General features: G+C 47.1%; 1 protein-coding gene across 4 annotated transcripts in view; it reads right to left on the bottom strand.

Annotated features, from left to right (window-relative positions):
* Tmtc4 (transmembrane O-mannosyltransferase targeting cadherins 4) overlaps positions 1–22,125 on the bottom strand; it is a 48,096-nt gene that overhangs the window by 13,901 nt on the left and 12,070 nt on the right. For all 4 annotated transcript variants that reach the window (XM_010604615.3, XM_033760963.1, XM_033760964.1 and 1 more), the window contains 7 exons: positions 19,800–19,887; positions 8,692–8,792; positions 5,857–5,949; positions 5,464–5,628; positions 4,334–4,536; positions 2,812–2,983; positions 2,606–2,737 (listed from right to left, as the gene is read on the bottom strand). In XM_010604615.3, coding sequence (XP_010602917.1) covers positions 2,606–2,737; positions 2,812–2,983; positions 4,334–4,536; positions 5,464–5,628; positions 5,857–5,949; positions 8,692–8,792; positions 19,800–19,887 — 954 coding nt within the window. The remainder of the gene's footprint in view (positions 1–2,605; positions 2,738–2,811; positions 2,984–4,333; positions 4,537–5,463; positions 5,629–5,856; positions 5,950–8,691; positions 8,793–19,799; positions 19,888–22,125) is intronic.

The following is a 22,125-nucleotide window of genomic DNA, read 5'->3' on the forward strand; positions in this document are numbered from 1 at the left end:
AACCTGACAACCAGGTTACTTGTTTAGAGAGTGAGCGGTTTTTGTTCTGCGGAGTGTGAAAGACAGAAAAGACCTATTTATTCAACTTTCCTTCTGGCCTTAGTGCTTCATGCATCGAGGCAATGAACCAGCAGAGAAGCCAGATGAAAACAAACATCACAGCTGAACAGCACGTAAATGCAAGCGGGTAAAAGCACCAGTAAGGGAAGGCGCTATTCATACCAAGGCTACAGCAGTTTCAAATATTCTGCCAACATTAGATGTTAAATTTGAAATGTTCTCGATACATAAAAATCCTCTAAGCATCCTGGGCTGCTCCTTCAGGGAGGGAATCCCTCATAGTGGGATATGATATTTTTCATTGTTAAAAAGAATTGGAATTGTATCAAAGTCGATATTAAGTGTAACATACGTTTAAGCCTTAAAAGCTAAAAATGACCGCAAATAAATTAAGATCCTTGGACTCTCAGCCCCAGTAGGCTAGTGTATTCAGTTTCCAGTTGGCTCATTTTAATAACCAATATTAAACACAAGGCAGCATGGGTAACTTAAACGCAGGCCAGGCCAGCACTACCTACTCTGATGCTGCAGTCCTTCAACAAGTGAGCGATACTTTAGAAATCCGGGCCTAAACTAGAGGCAGGTGTCACCTGTTCACTTAGTATCAATGATGGTCATGCAAAGCAGTGCGTCCTGGGTAATGGGGAAGCAGGGACATGCTTTCCTAAATGAGATCTTGTCCCCGAAATAGACCTACTTGTTTTTTTTCTTAAAGGCAATGTTATGAAACTTCAATTCATAGTAGAAAGAAAGAAAAAAAAAAGCACCAAACCAAAAATGCAACTCCATCTCTTATACTGAATAGTTTCACTGAAAAAAGTTCAAGGAAAAGGACAATTACTAGCAGATCTGTTTTGAACGTGAGGTCCTGTATGTACACCTTAAACTGAAAAGAGAAACACACACTCACGCCCTGAGCTTTCGAGCCTGTTATGTGTGAAATCACACACCAGCCACAGCTGGGTCCCCCACGCCCTTTACAACAGCCACCTGGGCATGGCAAGGTAGAGCTCGGTCTCTAGCCACTCAGATGTCATAAATAACGTCAGCTTAACCTGCTATGCCTCAGTTTCTCCCATCTGAAAAAATGAACCAATATCCTGTGTCTAAAATCCTCAGCAGGAGGAGAACGGGGATTTAATTAAAGAGCCTCTATAAAGAGACCTGAGTTCCTCATGGTAAAGAATGATATAAACAGAACAGGTAATGACTGTTATTAACACAGAAAAGTAAAAATAAGGCAAATGTAGTAAGATCCACAAAATTAAATTACAGGCAATTTATTTTTGGTAGCATGAAATGAATTAATCAGTCTGCCAATCAAAGAATCAAAGTAATTCACTCCCATCTACACGAACAAGAAGCCTTGATTGCAGAAATGATGATAAGGAGTCAGCACCTTTTACATACTATCCTTTGCTTCAGGGTGACAGTAAGATGTCAACTCGTCATTGGTTTTATTTACACAACTTTGCCTGAAATGACTGTGTTCCCTTAAATACAGAAAATGGAAATGAGACAAACCACAGAGATCTCCCCACATGACGGTTACACGGAAGCATCCCAGGCAGCTCCAAGGGGATGACCTAAGAGAAAGTGACCTCGGCTAACAGTGAGAGTCTACACCAGCACAGGAGTCTTCTAACCTAAGGCCTGGACCCCTGCTTTAAACACACAGACTTCCCTTCCTGCCACTTAACTTGAAATCAAAACTAAAATGAACCTCTGCCAGCTAACACTTCTTGAGCACCAACTGTGTGCTGAATGTATGAAGGTGTCTCAGTTCTTTCAGCCCTCACAACCAGCTCGGAGGACAGGTATTCTCCCATTCTCAGAAAAAGGGGCACCTGGAAGTTCAAAAAGCTTAGTTCTGCCCAGAGACATAGCTTAGTTAAGTAAAAAGCTTGGACTCAGCAAAAATACAAGTCTGTTGCAATAACAAATGAGCAAAACACACACGGATAAATTCCTTCCCAACATCTTCAACAAAAAGCACTGCCAACCTTAAAATCTATATGTTTATGTTTACCTAAGCTGAAAAAAGGAGTCACCAGCAGCGGACCCAGAGTTACAGAAATGTATACTACTGTGCAGCGTCGTCGAAGCTTCTGGGCCCACACGAGGGCTGCTGTAGGCATAACCACCTTTCCATCCCAGCCCGGGGCGGCTCCGGCCTGCTAGCGGCAGTCGAAGCTGTAGTGTGTCCCATGGGGCTAGGGTCTGGGCCTCGGCTGAAGGCAGCCCGCCCAATGCATGGGTGGTCACGGCAACTATAGGATGAAGATGCTTCCTTGGAGTAATCTTGGCTGATGTGGTCAGGTTTTCATGATTTCTTCTGAATCATTTTGGCTAAGTTGAATTCTAACGACTCTTACAAAAATCTTTAAAGAAATGACAACAATGACAGAGGAAAAACCAACTACCCTGTCTAGTCATGGTCTTATGATACCTACTGTCCCCCGCCAACCATTCCTCCTCCCCAGCTGGGAGACTTTAAATATTTTCTGGCAACGTCTCTGTGAAAGGAATGTAGCAGCCAAGGTACCTTAGCGTTGAGGGGACACACAGACAGGGCGCTTCTAAAAAGCTGGTCTTCGTTCCTCCACTCGCCGCTGCGGATCACACACCTCAGCGCGTTGATGAGTAAGATGCCCAGGATGCAGGCGGAGATGAGTTTCTTAGGAGAGAGACAAGCGTCACGAGTGCCCTGCACGAGGCTGTGCTGCGGGCACGGCGCTGCAGGGCAGATACCTTTTTCTTAGTTTGTCTGCTGAGGGCCCCGAAGCCGAAGGTCAGCAGGACACAGTAGCCGATGCTGGGCAGGTAGAGGACACGTTCTGCCACCACGAAGCCCACACGGAAGAACAGGTTGCTCGCAGGCAGAAATGGGATCACAAGAAATCCCAGGCCCAGAGTAAGGATCCTGGAAGGCGAAAATGCTTAGAGAGATGGCTGCCTTCAGACTTCGCAAGAAGGGCACCCTACCAACACTAAGTCAATGATAAAGACCTGGCTTTTGTTCATGCCATCACCTGAGAAAAGGTCCCACTGTCAGGGGAAAAAAATTCACCAAGAGAGAGTTTAGTGGGCGGTTTACGGTAAAATACCACATAACATACTACTAAGTTACTTACTTAGGAACTTACTGTCGAGCATGAAGGTAAACTTACAGATCACACAGTTCACACCAATGAAGTCCAAACAGCTATACTCGTGAGGCCTTAGAATTTACCTGTTCCTTTCTATGCCTCAAACCATTTAGGTTCTGAAGTGGTCCCAAACAGGTCACGAGAAAATTTCCCCCCAAACTGAAGACTATTACTACTGAGGTGGTTTAAACTTCCTAAAATCTGAAAGAGAAACTAACGTCGTTTTTGATGCTACATCCCCACCAGTCAAGCACAAAGAAAGCTGAACATGAAAGCTCTTTTTGAGCCAGGAGAGGACTCCTGATGCCCCTCAATCATGACAGGTGAAGAGGCCGGGCCTTTGGGTAGCTCCCTCCTACATTCTGCGCTAGGGTGTGTGTGTTTTTAAAATCCCACTTCAGGGTTGGGGATTTAGCTCAGTGGTTCCGCTGCCTGCCTCACAAGCACAAGGACCCGAGTTCAATCATCCCCAGTACCAAAAAAAATCCCACCTCACATATACATAAATTGACTGTGAGTAAAGTTTTTGCATCTTTAGAAATGCTAACCAAATAAAGATGCAGGTGAACTTAAAACTTGGGAATAATCACTAATCTAATTCCATGAACGTTTATGTTAAAGGGAAATTACCTTAAATGGTTTTCATTTTCATGAAACACATTTATTTTTCCCAATTATTCCCTCAACTTTTAGAAATTTGTTTTTTACAGTGGAGAAATAGTCTCTTTGGGACAGGAGCTTGTTTTGTACCCAATAACAAAGAAAGGAATCACCATAGCATTCACAAGGGTTTTTTTTAAAGAACTGTAAAATAAGGGACACAACACACACCACTTATACTCTATTCTGACCATAAATTACTCTTCACCACCTACGGAGAAAGGATCTCCGAGCACTACTGGGCGGCAGGGCGGGGGAGATGGAGCAGTCACCCCCTCTCTGCCAACTCCCCTTCTCACTAGCTGAAGGCAGACCAGATTCCAAGGGCGTGGAGCCACCCTCACCACTAAGACGGATCCGAATCTATGTCCTTATCACCATATCCACAGAACTGTTAAAAAGACCAGTGCCGCATTTAGCAAATGCTTCTGGGATGGAAGTTAAAATTCAGCACCGCCTCTTACCTTCTCTTGCGGCTGTCCTCAGAGCACAGGGCTTGGCATATTAGGCCAATTAGACAGAGCCAGAGTGCTGCCAGGGCAATTACCCTCCAGTCACCGACTGACTTAATGAGGGGGATGCAGCCCATGGACCAATCAAAACACAGCCACCAGGGACACAGCAGCAGCCAGGCATTCAATGAATAGTAGTAATTATAGTTTATGGCCTGTCAGTCAAAAGGAAAACAAACACTTATTTGATACTGAACTTGGGAGAACATATATATATACCCGAACTTCACTGTTGAGGGCTCTGTTCATGGGTAGCAAGAAATAAAATATCGCCAGCCTGCAGTTAAGAAGGAGCATGGAACAAACTGTAACTTATTAAATAAAAATCAGATTTTAATACATTGCTAAAAAATACAGCCATGCCAGCAGAGCAGGCAGTGTGCATCTGTTACATTTCCGGCCAAGCTGTGATGCATTTACCTCCCCATGCCCGGAGCCTGAGATCTGGGAACTCTCAGGCTCCGCCCCCGTCTCTACGATGTGCACCACCGGGAACGTGTGCCTTGGTACAACTGCCTCCAGAAAAATGAGCAAAACTCAAAAAACAGCCCTGACACGGCTGGACCTGTAAAGCTACTACCGACCAATCATGCACGTGTCAAGATCCGGCCGCCCAGGGCTCTGGCATTTCGACAAGTCTGGTAAGGAACCTGAAGGCAGCAGGAACCAGGCTTCTTCCCTTCCCTTACAAAGGGAATACCGGTGCATCTGCGCATTTGTAGTTTCTGCTTCTGCAGATTCATTTAAGCATGGAGTAAAAAATGTCTGGGGGAAAAGTTCCAGAAAAATTCCACAAGGTGAAACTTGAATTTGGGGTGCACGGGGCACTGCAGCGAATGCCCAGGAAGGGTCACGTGAAGGCATCGGCTCAGGTGTTCCACTTGAGCTGGGGTGCGCCAGGGAGCACAGAGGGTGCGTATAGCGTGCACATGCGCTGCCACCTGACACAAAGGACGTGGGTCTGTGGATCCGGCGTCCACGGCAGTGCTGGAACCACTCCCCGCACGCGCCAAGGTCAAGTGTCCCGGCGCGAATCGCACCTCCCAGGACTCCCCGCCACGGGGCTGCGGGCGCAGACTCACCCTCACCAACACGCTGTCGGCAAAGGAAGCCGGGTTGTCCACCTCCGTGAATGCCGGTGGGCCGGTCCCCATGATTTTCCAACGCATGTAGAGCATGCCGGCCCCGCCCGAGGTGAGAAGGGTCACTCGGAAGAGGAGGCCCCCGCTCCGGAGCACACCCGAATTCTGAAAGGACACAGCAAAGCCCCCGCTGTCGCCTTTGATTGTCAAGTCAAAGTGTGACCAGGCCAGGCACCAAAGGGAACAATTCTGCCTGGATGACTTTGACACTGCGTTAAAGGGCTGGCGACATTAGAATTCGAAATCACAAGAACCACTTGGAAAATGGCATTTGAAATCAGTAGGTACTTGACATTTTCCACGTCTGGGCTGGAGACAAAAGTACATACTCACCTCTAACGACTTGTCCTTACGCAGCACCTTCTGGATGACTTCCAGAACACTGAATTTGCCTATCACCAAGATGTCAAATACCGCATTCAAACCCTAAGGAAGCCAAGCCACACAGAGGTTACACTCTGACAACTGAATCTAGGCGAGGAGTGCCAAGGTTTAGATAATCACAGAGGGCTACTTCGATCCTGAAAGAACCCCCGCCCCGTCTGTGTGAAATTAGCTCAAGGCAATATATTACATCACAGTTATTAGTAAATCCCTGTCAGGAATGCTTTCATGTTGTGCATTTAAAAGTATTACATGATTCAGAATAGCTAAAACTTGAGGTTTCCTAGGAAAAGCTCCCAGCGGTCCCACTTACTTCTTTTTTCCTTTTCCTAACCATGAAACAGTCCCTTACTTCACATAACAGGGTGGGCATATTCCTGCACAGTAACTGCCCAAGAAGGAGAGACTCAAGTCACCTGCCCAGCCGTGAGTGGCCCGAGCGGGCTGCTCTGGGCACAGTGAACAGGGTGGAGCCCACCGAGTCTCTGAAGAGGCTCAGGAGAGCCCTCTAGCCCAGGCCCTGGGACCAGGGTCCTGCTCTTCCTGGACACACAGCTGGACCCCTCCTCCCAGCAGCCCCCAGTCAGGGAAACCTGCGCTCCTAGCTCAGCCTGTGGAGCATGGGGAGAAGCCGTGCACACCACTGGGTAACGGCTGGCCGCTTTCAGTTTCCCTTTCTATCTTGCTGGGATGGAGAGGCTGGGCCACTCTGGAAACCACATTGAAACTGGCATGGCCTCCGTCGGCTGGGTCTGCCGTGTGGAGATGGCCACCCATCACCTGAAGAACTGCTGATGACTCTTCGGTGAACAGCAAATGATACCAGCTCTGTGAAGGCACCAGGAGTGTGGCACTGGGGCCCTGCGGATGCTCACAGCTTCCGTCTGCACCGCATTTCTTCCTGGTGGGGAGGGGCTGCTTAGGCAGCTGTTAAATCTGCCGTTACAGGCTGAGGAGGAGAGGGTCTGAGGTGGCTTTTCTACTTACACTGCTGTACAGGCAATGTCACCTGGCTGAACTTCCCGCCCAGTCTAGATAAAGTGGGTCTGAATTTACTGAATGTTTATGGTCAAAGATGCCCTTATATGACTGGGTCTTCTTAATACGGGGACTTGTGGAAAAGACCATAAATCATCTGAAGTCAGCAGTAATTTGTGGTTTTCAGAGCAAGCATGACATCCCTACTTGACCTCGTCCCGTAACACTGCCTCCACTAATTATCTGATACACGGGCCAGTGCCGGGTTAAACATTTCGAAGAATCCCGATTTCATTCACTCATGTGATACGTGATCACAGTGAGTCACGGAAGGCTGTCTCTGCCTGGGTGTAAAACCATTTTCCAGAAGGCAGGAATTCCCTGTTTAGCTGCCTCTGCTTTCTCATGATGTCTTCCTGACTAGGAGCTGAGGGACAGTCACCAAGCGGTGAGAGTCGTGCGGTTACCAACACTGAGTCAATTGTATTCCTTCCTCCACCCCACTTAATGGCAGCACCACAATGTCCACACTTCATTCATGTAAATTTAACTTCATCTTTAGTGCACCTAAACACTAATGTGTACAGGACTTGCCTGAGGACCTGGTCAAGTGGGGACTCTGACTCAGCAGAGCTGGGGTGGGGACTGAGATCCTGAATCCTCTTGATCCTCAAACCATCCTTTACGAGAGGAGTATTTTGGAGCAGTGGGCTTCAATGGGGTCACTCGGCTCCCAGGGTGCCTAGCAAGGTTTGCAGGCATTCATGCTGTCATGACTCATGGAGTCCTATTGGCACCCAGGAGGCAGAGGCCAGGGATGCTGCTAAATGGATCCCACAAGAATGGAATGAGGTATTTGGTCAAAAATGTCATAATGCCAAAGTTAAGAAACTCTGGTTCACAGTAAACTCAATGAAGAAGTAACTCAGGAGACCCAAGTGCCTTTCCGCTGTAATTCTTTCATGGCCCTTTCCTGGCTAGCTAGCCTTAATCTTACAGATAAAGCATGACAAAACTGCTAATTCTTGCCTTAATTTGTGTCAACCCCCAAAGAGCTTTGACGGCTCTTTCTCTCCCAAGCTATTCCTATACGGTCACTCAAATCCCAGTGTTTTGCTTTCCATTTCTTTTTCTCTGCTCATATCCTTCACTTCATTTCTAAAGTTTCCTCTAATCATGAAAAGCCAAAAGTTGGCTAGAGCAACAACAACAACAACAACAACAACAAAAAGAAAGAAAGAAAGAAAGAAAGAAAGAAAAAAAGATCTCGATGTCTCTTTCCTGGAATTTCACCCCAGACACTGTTGAGACCAGACCAGAGTAGGAGGGGTCCATGTGTGCCTGTGGAAGCTGAGCATGATGGGACATGCTCAGTACTTCTTTAAACTCACTGGCGTCTATCTGAGGTCACTTCCTGTTCTTTCATAGACTGCGTCTCCCATTCACTGAAGACTCATTGGGAATCTACTCTGTGAATACTGGTTTACTCCTCGGAGACCCCAGAAGGCATAGTTCCTGGCCCCATGAAACAAGTCTAATGGAAGAGGCAGAAGACAAAGGAACAAATGAAGATCCTTGCAGAGATCTATCACTGTTCCCCAAGAACTTCTCACCATCACTGCCTGCCAGGAGTTAATGATGGTCAACAGCGACAGTCAGCTCCCCATCTGAATCGTGATAGCACAGGCCATTGGCCAAGGAAGTTCACTGACCCCAGTCCTGCACAGGGGTGTGGAAGTAGAGGCCGGGCTGGCCCACAATGTCAGGATGGAGGAACAGGAGGGCCTGGCTGTGTGTGGCTCTTACCAGCACCGTGATCCCTTGCTCCTTGCACAGCATGGCCACTGCTCCCAGAAGGATGCTCAGCAACACCCAACAGGTAGAAGAATGTGTTCCCTCCTTGTTACCTGGCAAGAAAGGATATGATAAATGCACAAGTCACGCAGCACACTCTGCTCTATTAGCACCAGGAATCAAAATTCTAAGCTCTCACCCTAAACAGATACAGCCTGAGACCAGTTAGGACCCCAGCCAGCCCTCCTCCATAGGCGAGTGTGGCTTTTAGCACTTCTGGCTGGACAGCACTACATAGGATGTACGCCCTGCCTTAAGGCTCCTGAGCACACACCCTGGGACAAAGCCTTGGCTACAAAGATGCTACAACCCCAAGTCCTGGTGGCCCCAGTTCCTCCTTCCCAACCTGCCAACTGTACTGAGGGCTCCCCCTGAGACTGCAGCAACCCACTTCATCCAGGATAACCTTGACAGTCACGGCTACTCTACGAGGCAGGGCCGGCGGTGTGAGACGCTCTGAGGATCCTCACTACTGCTGGCCCCAGGGCCTTGAATGTCAGGTGGCTTGGGATGGGTCTGCTGCGCTCCCTGTGTGCAATGGCTCCGATCTCTACCAAAGGGTGTGTGGCATCAATAGAGGGCTGGCAGCTCCCTAGCACCTGGGACAGTAAAGCCATGGGTCACGCTGGGATGCCAAGCCACATGGTACTCAGCACCGACAGGAAGTCAAAATAAGCAACTCAGGTGCCAGCCCTGGAGGAGGCAGGGTCTGGCTGTACACTCTGGGACCAGAGGTGAAGTGGGAGTGGGGACACAGCAGGGACTCACAGCAGGGACACAGCTGTTCCTCTGAGGCCTCTGCCCTTATCTACATCAGTGACCCAGTACCAACTCCCTGGAGGACCAATCATTGGCCTCCCCTGGTACTTTGGGTCAGTTCTGCTCCGAACTGGAACTCTGGGTCTATGTCCTGGTGCTGCCATTTACTCCATGCACCACTCATGGGCTCACCTATAAAACCAGGGCAAGAAGGCCTACTTCAGGACAGATTTGAGAGGGTTTTCCTTTTCAGATGGCAGAATATTCGTCCATATGTGTTATGTGTTCATATGAATTACATGAAGGCAAAACATCTGCATGGAAAATACACAAGAAACTGATGATAGGAGTTTCTGAGATGTCCTAAGAGGAAAAACTGAGGTTAAGGAAGAAAGTCTTCCTTTTCATCATATAACCTTTAGTACCCTTTACATGTTCTTAGCTGAGTATATATATTAAAACAGGTATGGAAACTAAACATTTTTAAAACATGGAATGATCCTGTGTTAGGACTCAGGGAGTATGCAATCAATCCTTATGGCACGTGAATCAGCAACTCCCTCAGCTTAGAGGGAGACAGAATTTCCAATGAGGCTTTGATGCAAAAGTCAATGGGCAGCTCATGAGTCACCCCTCACCAAACACGCCAATGTGAGCTGTGCAGTGTAAAAGGCACACCTTGCTTCTCATGGAATTGCTCTGTGTGTGTGCAACACGCAGACCCTGGATGGAGGGATAGAAAAGTCTTGCGAACCCTGAATAATTAATCAGTAAAGCCCCAGGATGGAGGCTTTCAGGTCCCATCAACAGCCATCGGGGCCTGGCCTGGGGGCAGGAGGTGCTGTCGGCCTCATGTCCTGTACACGTGGGCTGGGACCCCTGTCAAGATGATGAAGCTGTACCCAGCAGAACCCCCAGACGCCCAACAAAACATAAGCAGGCCTAATTCCTGATGGGCCTGACACAGCTGCTACCCTCAGGGTAAAGGTCACCCTTCTGAGAGTGGCTTTCATTAGCGGCCCTGCAAATGTGACCACCCAGTTTCTCCAGGTCTCTATCCTATTCCAGGCACATGGGCTGACTTGCAGTTCCCTCTTTGCTCAGCTTACTTCGTTCCCTTGGGCTAGAATGCCCCTGGCATAATTCTACCCTCTTAAAAAGCTATCGGATGACACTTAAGCTGTGAAACTGCACCCGGCCCTCCCAGGCAGTCTCCTTGTGGAATCCGCCTGCTGTATGGCAGTCAGAACAGCAAAGAGTCCTGCTGCTGCATGTCAGACCGCCTCCGAGATTAAGTCAGGACTGGTGCAGCCTCTCAACTGCCCTTGTGACAGCCAACCACAACACTCTTCACAGCTCATCAGAAACGCTTGCCTTTCTATGGCTCCCTCAGACGGGAGTTTGCCAATGCCAGCACCAGTGGCTGATTCTCGGTCCCGGGGCTGTCCCTGTACATCACAGGACTTTTCATGGTATCCCTGGCTGCCACCCATTAGGAGCCAATAGCAACCCCCTCCCCAGTCATGTCTCAGACCAATTACTTTGAGGAAACACTGCCTTGAACCAGGGCTATGCAGAGAGTAAAGCCCCAGAACCTGTGCCTGGATCTGGCTAGAAATGCAGACTCCAGGCCTCCCTGGAAAGCGCTCCAGCAGGCATTATGAGGATGGCAACCAGCCCCTGGGTCCTTTCAACAAGCTTTCTGGAACACTCTGACGCCCCTCAAGATGGAGCGTGCCGCCTTCGGTAGTAAGCTGGCACACAGCTGCACTGCTGGCCGGGCGCCTGGCGTGGAGGAGCAACTGAAAGCTGCTGTGGGCAAAGCAGCAGGAGGACCTGACGGAATCAGTGGTGAAAGAAACCTAATCCTTTCCAAGCTGCTTCCAGCAGGGGGCCACCCGGCCTTGACTTGAGCGACTTCAGCATGGGGACAAACAGCTCCGGACTGTGTTTAAGCCCAGGTTCTGACCATATTCGTCCTCGCGCGAGCCCATGCCCTCCCCTCCACGTTTAGGTCTCGTAGCAGCTGGCTCACGAAGCTCAGAGCCCGGAAGTCACATTCTTTCACCTGCAAACTATCCTACGTCGGTGTGTTTAGTTCCATTAAGCAATGAAGGGGGTTTTACTGGTAGAAATCAATCACATATGTATGTAATACGAAAAGGCCACAATTTACAACCCAATAATTAAAGAAGCCCCTATCACATTAAGCAACTTGAGTGCGTAAGGGACCTTCTTATTTTGTTTGGCCATTCGCTAGCACTCATTAGTAGACAAGCAAGCCCAGTTCTCCGCACAGCAGAGTGCCAGCCTTGTTCAGGGTTATCTTCCCCCCAAAACGTACCTTCCCGGGTCCAGGTCAAACCAAGGGCTTTCGTCACATAGCAGCTCCTATGGAGAGAGACACCAAGGACTCCTCGGCTCCCACCTACTTCAACCTGTTACTGCATTTCATGTTTTAGCCCTTTCACCTCCACCGTTTGCGATCGTACTTTTCACTTAAACATTATATAATTTCCACAAAATGATATTCCCAGTTCCTAATTTCAAAAGCAAATTCCCTGATCATTCTACATTTCTTCCAAGAAAAATCAAATTTGCTCATATTTTCCTTGACTCAGTGACACTGTATCAATCTCCCTCCCCTCGGCCCAGGCCTGTGACATGAAACATATCCCCAGTGCCCCCACCCACATGCCTGAAGGACCGCTCTTGAAGGCACCCTGTTAACACCGACTTAAATCACTGACGGGCTTCTGTTCACTCTTGTCTAGAATTTAAAGTGGCTTTCTCCTTGGATGGCTGACTCAGGCTTAATTGAATACCGAAAAATAATACACAGAAAACACAGCCTCAGGATTGATTGGCAGTCTTTCCCCTCATCACACCCATTAATTTCACCACACCTCTCAAACTTCCAACTCACTCCCTTCTTAAATCTACACTGCAGTTCTCCGGAAGAATCCTATTCTTTAATCTGCCCTTAGGTTGAAGCACACCCAGGAAGCACACTGCGGGGTGAAGGGATGAAGAAGGGTCTTCAGTTTCCATGACAACTAAATTATCAAATGGCGGCAATTTCAAATCAGAAGCGAAATGTCCAGGTCGGTTATTAAGTTAGAGGCAGTTTCATATTCAGAGAACCACATTCCAGCCTTGCTGACGTACAGGACAAGCGTCATCAGAGCCAAGGAGCACCGGGCATTTTTCTAGTCCCAACTGAGACGTGTTTAAATGTCACATACACACCTGATTTGGAGGACTTTGCATGAAAAAAGGATGTAAAATATTTCATATTGTTTTACATCAACTACATGTTGAAGTTTTCAATATACTGGGCCAAGCAAAATAAATTATTAGAATTCATCTCATCTATTTCTCTCTATAATGTGGCTGCTAAAAATTTTTAAATTACATGAATGGCTCCTATTACATCTCTGTTGTCCAAAAGCATCTCCAGACCAATAAGGAAAATCCCAGCTCACAGATAAAAGGGTTTGCACATAGCTGTGTTCGTATTCCAACTCTACTGTTGAAAGCTTGGAAAACATGAAACGAGTTTGTCTATTTAATCCAACCTTTCCTCCTCTAATCTCTGCTAGATTATGCACTCAACATTTTATCTGGAGTTGTAAGACAAAGCATGCACACACATTTTTCAAGTTTTCCAGAATCCAAACTAGAAATCTTCATGGACATTTTTAAACAATATTGTAAGGCAAAAGGGTCCTCTTTACAAGTGCATAGTATGCACGAGAAACAAAAGCCAACCTATGAAATGTTTTCAGTATTGGAGTAAATCACAAAGGCCTTATAAAAATTAAACCGGGGAACTGATTCTGAGTTCTGGGATGGCCCAGCCTCGTGGACTTTTAGTGATAACCTATTCTGATACAGTTCTACCGTGTAACTTCCAGAATTGAGATTTACTTTGACTCCTGGTTTGTCAAGATGAATCATGCAACAACCCAGATAAATTCAGACTTTGTGTTTCTGTGGCTGTTCTTATTTGGTAACTACTGCTAGCCGTTCTTTTTTTTCAAGTTTGAACATTTCAATGAGTATGAAAGGCATGATTAGGTTACCTTGCACACAGTGGGTATTATATTTATTGAATCAATAGCTCCCTTTATTTCTGCATCTATCAGAAGTCTGTTTATATTGCCATATTTCTTACATAACTAGAATTTAATACCAAAATGTTAATATAATTTCTCAGTGTAAATAAATTCAGCTCAAAGTCACTCGTTTTTCCATATTTAATTTTGTCTTTGAACCCATCACACTGGAAGACTCTCTACCAGAGACTCCTAAAAATATAAAGTTCAGCCAGGTATAGTGGTGCAAACCTGTGACCCTAGCACTCTAGGAGTCTGAGGCAGGAGGACTTCAAGTTGGAGCCCAGCCCGGCCAACTTAGGGAGGCTCTACTTGGAAGTAAAAAATTAACAAGGGGCTGCGGATATACAAAAGCCCTGAGTCTAATCCCTAGCACTGCAAAACAAATGAACGAACAAACATTAAAAAGCATAGGGAAATGTGATTAATCTTAAACTCAGAAGTAACTGTCAAAACAGTGAAACAAGTCGTGAGAGGTGGATGCTGTCTCCAGTGCAGCTGTATCCACCAACACCTTTGTCCAGAAAAATATTCCCAAGGCGGGCGGTGGTTCTACCTTGTACACAACTCTGGATGAGCACCCCAGGGTGTCACTATTGCTCACAGTGTTTTGCCTGATCGTCCAGACTGCTGAATTTCAGTTCTAATCAATGGCCCAGAAGGGGCTGGGGGCAGGCGACCATGCCCACGTCCAGCCTTGTCCCTCGTCTCTCGCACAATTACACAGCACTTGCAAACACCAACGGTTTAGGATCCAGAACGCAGCAGACGTTGCCGCGACAGTGTCCTCCTTGTGTCTGTGGATGTCTCTATTATCCAAGGGAATCCATCCCTGCAGGTAAACGCAGCAAAAGCTGACACAGGGAAGGCAGCACGGGAAAAAGCGGCACCAGCAGAAAGGCACTTGTCAGTGCTCACACCCGCAAGTGCCAACAGATGTGACCAATTTAATGAAGCATGCGCCTCAGACTTGGCACTCCTTCCAGGGCGACGCTCTCCCTGCAGCAAAAGCAGCACATTGTGCAAGCTGGCCCTCTCCGCCAACCTCGGCCTGGCATCGCTGCCGAGTGAAGCTGGCACGTCGTGGTGCGTGTGGGAACCGAGCCATCCCGACAGGTGGCCACAACTCTGAAGCTGCCAGAGCCACACAATGAGCATCAGATTCACGTTCCAAACTTGGAAACAACCGCGCTGCGCCTGCTTCCCTGGGCAGAATGGGAGCTGCACGCGCCATCCTCGCAACGGGGGCCCGTTTTGAGAAAATCGAGCAATGGAGGCAGCAGAGAGACAAGGAGACAGAGAGAAGAGGACGCACACGAACACCACTGGCAGCACCGGTCGGCAGCAGGCCCGAGCCCTGGACCGGGGTCCCATAGGATGCGAGTGCTGTGATTGCCGTGCTTTTTAAGCTGTATGACTTGAAGTCAAAGAGAAACAGATGCCTTCAATTAGGATGAAAATTAGAGGGAATGAGATGGCAGAGCAAGAGCTACGCCGAGTGCCTGGACTTTAATAAGAGTCACTTAGCAAGGAAGGCTTGAGACAACTGAGGCTTGAGATGCTGTCTTTGGTATTACGGATAATAGATCAGAACTTTCAATGATTGCTCTATGTATGCAGCAAATCTGTTCTGAACGGAAGAGACTGTTCTCCACGCCGTTAACGAGACTTACCATGTTTCTCTTTATCCTAACCGCCCACTGAGGTATTGATTTAAAAACAAAATTGTTTTCACCATTCTAACAAACTTATTGGGCAGAGTTTACCTGTCCCCACTCAGAAATGCCAGGTTATAAATATTGGCTAAACATCTCATCGTAAGAATAGCACTTTTTATTTTGGGCATTCAGAAAGAATAGCCAGGGTACCATCAACTTTATCTGAAACGGTGACTTTGTTTTAAAAGATCTTGCTTGGGGGCACTATATTTAAGCATCATTCTGGAAAAATTGTGAGTAGGTTTTTCATTTCTTGAAAATGCCAGGATTCCAGAGGTTAGCAAAGAGTTGCCTGCTCATAAACAGAGGCAGTGAAAAACTGTCCTCAGCTTTATGCTACAGACACTGCATCTATGAAGAAAGCTAATGAGGTAACAAAAAAGAGATGCAGCCTCTGAGATTTTTAACTTGCTAAATAATTAATTTTGGGGTACTTAATTTTTTGTCCTTACAAAATAATATTAAATCTGTTCTTTATAAAAAAAAAACTTTTCTTGAGCTTCAAGTTTAATGTATAACAAATGCTAAACATTTTTTCCCCCTATATGTTGAGAAGGACAAAGACCAGGTCTTTCAACAGGCACTTTAAACACTAGATTTAAACATTAAACAATGTTATTATTTGCATCCCCAAAAGTACTTGACTTAAGTCCAGTCACAGAAGACTTCTGGTTCTCTGCAGGACACTTAGAAACCCAGACAACTGGCACCAGAAACTGTCATAGCTGGGGCACAAACACTTGTGCTTATTGCTTGGCCGTTGCACATCTGCACTGACCAGCAAGGGGAAACAGAAACACGATGAATGCTTAAGCTGTTTCAAACTCCAAATAAAAATACAGATGCCTGAATGCCCACTGGTATCGACAACTCTGATCTTCTGGACCAAGGGGAATTTTATAGAGAGAATGTCAAAAGAAATTAGAGGTATGAAGGCCATAGCCATCCATTCTGCAAATGCTACGAAAAGAAAGTGACGCTTGCTGAACACATCTGAGGAAGGCAGAGGGAGGACAGAATTCACTGGGAAGCCTGGAGGTGGAAGCTGTCTTTTCATCAAAATCTTCTGGACAGGGGCTGGGTGCACAGCTCAGTGGCAGAGCGCAGGCCCAGCAGACACATTTGATCCCAGCACCCCCAAAACCACACCCCCAAATACCCACCACATGCACCTGTAGGCTCAAGGGCATGGACTATGTCTTTCTAGTTTTTGCATCCCAACACCAGACACAGGGCCTGGCACAAGAATCACACTTAAAAGTTTGATTTGTTATTGGAGACCACAAGCACTTTTCATGAAAGCCTGAGCAGAACCATCTTTGCACACAGGGTTCTTACGGCTTCTCCTCTGTGAAGGTACTCGCAATGTGTGTGAGTGGGGGTGAGGGAGTACTAGAGATTGAAGGCAGGGCTTTTGCCCTGAGCTACAAGTCGAGGTTGGTCAGGCTAAGACTGAACTTGGGGTCCTCCTGCCGCAGCCTCCCGCAGTGCTAGGGTCATGGGACTGTGCCATACATGTGGCTGTGCACCTCTTAAAGAGACTCCTAGTCACCACACATGTGAAGCTGCACATTACGGGCGCGTGAGAAGAGCTGCTATCTATAAACAAAGAACTACTACATTTAGCACATTTGACAGGGTGCAGAACACAAGAAATGTGGAAAATCGGCTGGCGCCTGTGTGGAGATGAACCGGCACCCTCACACTCCTCAGCTCCTGCTTCGGGGTAATCAGATGGGGTGTGCTGGGAGCTATGGTGAGGAAGAGATGCACAGCGAGGGGCTGTTCTGGCACCTACTGGTCCTGCGATAACAGGGGTGGGTCATGAGGGGACTCAGGGGATTCCCCCAAGGAAGCGAATCTTAGCGTGTCTACCGCCCTCTCTCAAGGACCCAGGATGCTTTGCACCTCCGCACCTCTGGCAGCATCTGGAAGCAGAACCTGATCAGTAACAATGACTGGGATCAGAGACCTCTGTGAAAACCAACTCAGTGTTCTGCACAGTGGCCCGAGAAAGGGGTGTTTTAATCTGCGCTTCAAAGGGATGATCTGGAATGCAAAGCCCGCCCGGGCAAGTACACAGTTAGGGACAGAAAGAACACAGAAACCCAGGGCCAATAATCACTTCCAGGGTCGAGGCAGAGGCCTCGATGGACCAGCAGAGCAAACTGCTACAGCTTTGTCCTTTCCACACAGCCAGTCAGCTGTCAGAGACCGCAGAGGTCCAGAGAGCACCTGGAGGCCACACCATGGGCTGCATGGCTGGCTCTGCTCTTCCTAAGGCGGCTCAGGTTCACAGAACAGGTTGGGGAAGGTGGTGGCATTGCAGATCCAGGGCAACAGAAAGGCTTCTGCATAGGTTCCCTGACCTGTCCACTGTCTTCTAACTGCTCCAGGCAACTAATTTCCACCAAAAGAACACCTATCCACATCCTTTTTGTTTAATTTTGTGGGACTGAGACTGAACTCAGGGCCTTCGCACTGAGCTATACTCCCTGCTCTTTTTTTATACATTTATTTTTGAGATAAGGTTTTACTGAATTGCTAAATTGCCCGCCCTGGGCTTGAACTTGTGATCCGCCTGCCTCAGCCTCCCAGAGCACTGAGATTATAGATGTGTCCATAATTTTAAAAGGGTTTGTGCATTAGCCACATCTGTCACTGCTATGGATCTGCGAACATGAAATATTTCCAGGTTACCTTCTTCAAAAACATTTACAAATGTCACCTTAAAAGTTCCATCATTTCTTTCTAACGCTAAATAAAACATGTACTAAATGCCAAAAGAAAATTACTGAACCAAAAAAGGAAGGTCATGTGGCTACTTACAGTTAATACATCTGTTATTACTGAAGAATACTTTGCCAGGTGCCCATGAATGAAAATATTAACTGAAAAACCATCCCCTTCACCCGCATTCTTAGTTTCCAAAGGTTTTATTAAAATTCTATTTTGTATGGATGGCTCTTGGAAATAATTTTATAACATACAAATTAATTCAAAAAGGTATATACATATATATATATGTATTATACATACATACATATATATATAAAATATTAATGCACAAATTTGTGAACTGGGGTACAGAAAAATAGTAAAGATTCCAGGAAAAGCGTGTAAAATGTCTTTAGGATTCACCGTCCTGAGAGAACATAACATTAAAAGAATAAAAATTATCAGTTCACTCAGCTGAAGAGTTTTTAAGTTTTGTGATAGTTTCTCCAATTATTTCACAAGAGCAGTCTCTAAAAATAAAAGGTGAAAGACACATGATCTGAAGAGAAACCAAAATGTAGTAATCTTTAAAAGCAGTAAGACGGCCCAGCATATGTCCTAACTAGTGCAGTCCCACGTCAAATCTAGAGCAGCACTTTCTTCAGAACGCACTTCTTATGCCTTCGAGACTCGTTTAGAATGGTGAGGAGCCACTTTACTGGAAGCTATGTTAAAAGTCGCTAAATGGAATTTCATGAAAACTTTAGAATTGTCTTTGAGAAAAGCCACAGGTCTTATTATTTAATGTTCTTTAGGAAAATATGTCTGCTGATAAATTCTTATTCTGCGTATCTCCAAATTCAGATTTAAACGCCAAGTTGAGAACAGGTGGCAAACATCGCTTGTGACAAACAGGTCAGTGAGGTAGTAACCAATGGGCCCTCTTCTTCCCATTCCCATCTTAGTTCCTGATTCCAGGCTTGCGGAAAAGCCACGCGAGGAGACAGACCAGCAACGCTGAGCTCACTGAGAGAGCGGGCAGGTGCCACCGCCCACAGCCCTGGGCGCGGCCCCATCACCGGGGGTGGGGAGACCCCACCCAGGAAGGGTGGACGCGTCTTCCTGCTGAGCCACCCTGCAGCCCCAGGAGAACAGTCACTCCTGCTCCTCTCTCTCCCACTCACCTGTCCCCAAACCCTCTGGGGGGTCTGAAGAAGTGGTGGTTTTGTCTGGGCGCAGCCAAGCGGTAATCACAAAGGAGGGCAGGGTGAGCGGAGTGAGCAGTACGGCCTGGCCTCGGTACCGGTGTCCTCCTCCTCCCACCGCGGAAACAGGTGTTCCCAGACACAGCCTGGGCCCTGGTGCGCCCCGTACAGGAGGGAGGAGGAAGAGCTGAGTGGAGACTCTCAGGGCTGCTCCAATCCACCCAGAGAAACTACAGAGGGGCAGCAGACAAAACTGACCCCATGTGCTTCATCAGCTCTGCTACCACTTCGCTGTGAGCTTCACAGCCCCACAGGAGACTCATCTGAATGCTGGCATCAGAATTCTGTATTATTGATCCAGGACTCTGCATTATTGATCTAAAACTTTGCATTACGAGAAAGGCAATGGAGTAAACAGATGTATCCAAAGAGTCTACACCTCTGAGCCCCAAGTGATAACAATTTTCCATCTGTTCAAACACTGCTCAATAGGACAAAAACAAAAGAAGGTGGAAAACGAAGAAGGCAAACACAATGCTTACTTTCTCGAAATGCTTTACAGTAGCCAAGGAAAGATAACAAAAAGAACAGGGCACAGAGGAGGTCTGCACGGCCGACAACTCCAGCAACCTTAAAAGGGGGGAAAAAAAAGATTTACATAAACACACTTAAACATTCTTTTTTGTTTTTTTTTTTGAGACAGGGTCTCACTATGTAGACTGACCTGGAACTCACTATGTAGCCCAGGCTGGTCTCAAACTCACAGGGATCCTCCTGCCTCAGCCTCCCGAGTGCTGGGATTACAGGTGTGCGCCACCACGCCCGGCTCGCTTAAACCCTGAAAATTCAAAACATTCCTTAGACATGTAAAACAGGCAATGGACTAGACTCCGCCACCTACAGCAATAACCTGCATGGCAGGTCTTATCTTCTACTCAGTTCTCTTCTCCCAGGTGGGAGAAGGATTGGTTTGGTTAGGACTGCATTTAAGTGGTTCCAGGAGAAACCTGGGCTGGTCTGAACACAGTGGCGGTGCTGCTATACACTGCACACACGCAGCAACACACATGTCCCATGGCAGCTGTTACTTAGTACACTGCGCCCCACAGCTCGAGGGATGTGTTAAATCGGGGAGCGCTGGCACCTCCAGAAAGCATGATACTGAATAAGTAAAATGTGACTGGAAACACGAAGGACACAAGGTGAGATGTGTTGGAAGCCGTCAGGAGGTGGACAAGGACACAGGGGTCATCCTCCCGAGTGCCTCTCCCATCTCTCCTTCCCTTCAGACCAAAACCACTCATGTGGGTGAACCTGAAAGCAGACTGCGTCAAAAGTGGTTAACAAATAAGATGAAAAGGGAGTGACGTTTCTTGTTTCTCTTCCCTTTTCCTACCTTTTCTCTTCTTTTCCTAATGATAACGAAGCGATATAAAATTTGTGTTGATTTCTTTCAGGCTGAGTATTCCAACAGTTGCTCTCCACAGGCATCACCACAGTGAAGATGCAACATCCACTATGAGTGGGTGCTGGTCTTGTGTATGTGAGGTTCTTTTACTGACTAAACGAGCACCAGAATGTGACGTGTATCAAAGGTATACATCTACATCTACATATTCATATATGTAGCTCTATCTGTATCAAAGCTACGAGTCTAGGAATCTTAATGTCTGGTAGGTTAACCATGTCTTAAAGGAGAGGAGGAGGAAGAGGAGGAGGTGAGTGGGTGCTGGTCTTGTGTATGTGAGGTTCTTTTACTGACTAAACGAGCACCAGAATGTGACGTGTATCAAAGGTATACATCTACATCTACATATTCATATATGTAGCTCTATCTGTATCAAAGCTACGAGTCTAGGAATCTTAATGTCTGGTAGGTTAACCATGTCTTAAAGGAGAGGAGGAGGAAGAGGAGGAGGGGGGAGGAAGTGGCTGGAGCATCCGGCTCCATGGGTCTTCCCAGGGAGACACCTACAGGCTGAGGACCGTCAAGACTCCTGACCCTGCTGAGGGAGGGAGAGTAAAGCTGATCCAGAGGAGCTTGTCCAAGGGAACCCCAAGCAACAGGGCTGGTGGAAGCTGGCCAGAGTGTGAAAGAACAAGGGGAAGAGGCTTCTTGAAATGAGAGGAGGGGAGGAAATGGCTTGGACAAACACTAGGGATGGGGTAAAAGGACCAGTCTGCAGAAACCTTGCTCTCTGTCTGGGTGGCTGAGGAAGGGACAAGGAATTGTAAGGAAATGCACTTTAAACATCATAAACTTATGTCTAAGGAAATGTTTTTCTTTTTTTAAATTATTGAAGAAATTCCCGGGTATTCAAGCAACGTACATTCTACTGACATAAAGAAAAACACATTTTTTAAAGTACAGTAAGTGTTTTGCAGTCAAGCAGCATTAAGCATTCACAATGAGTTTTTGGCAAAAGATTAAAGGGAAAAATGTCAAAAGGCTACCAAGGAGGGACTGCTTGGAGAATGGGCAGAAACAAAATGAGGCTTTTTCTTGTCCCGACATGGGCAGAAAATGTGTGTTCAGGCAAACTTCCTTACAAAGAGTAATTACTTTTCTTCCCAATGACCTGGAATAGCTCTAACAGGGTTTTCTAGATAAAGTGCTACATCTCTGAATCCAGAAAGCAGGATGTGTCATTTCTGTGTGGGGACAATCTGCACAGGAGCCCTAAAATGGCACTGCGGAGGGGCAGGGAAGCTCACCCCCAAATTCCTCCCAGAGGGAGGGTGGGTTCAGGGTGGGGAAGAGGCCTGCGGGAGGCCCGAGTGGCTCTCTCTGACAGAAGAACTCCGGCCCCTTGAAATCTGTCTGCACCAATGCTTTGGAGAAAAAGAAATGCAAAATCCTTGAGCGGG

Source organism: Fukomys damarensis, unplaced genomic scaffold (genome assembly GCF_012274545.1).
Source record: "Fukomys damarensis isolate Sample0158 unplaced genomic scaffold, DMR_v1.0_HiC HiC_scaffold_6, whole genome shotgun sequence".
In the NCBI taxonomy this organism is placed as follows: domain Eukaryota; kingdom Metazoa; phylum Chordata; class Mammalia; order Rodentia; family Bathyergidae; genus Fukomys; species Fukomys damarensis.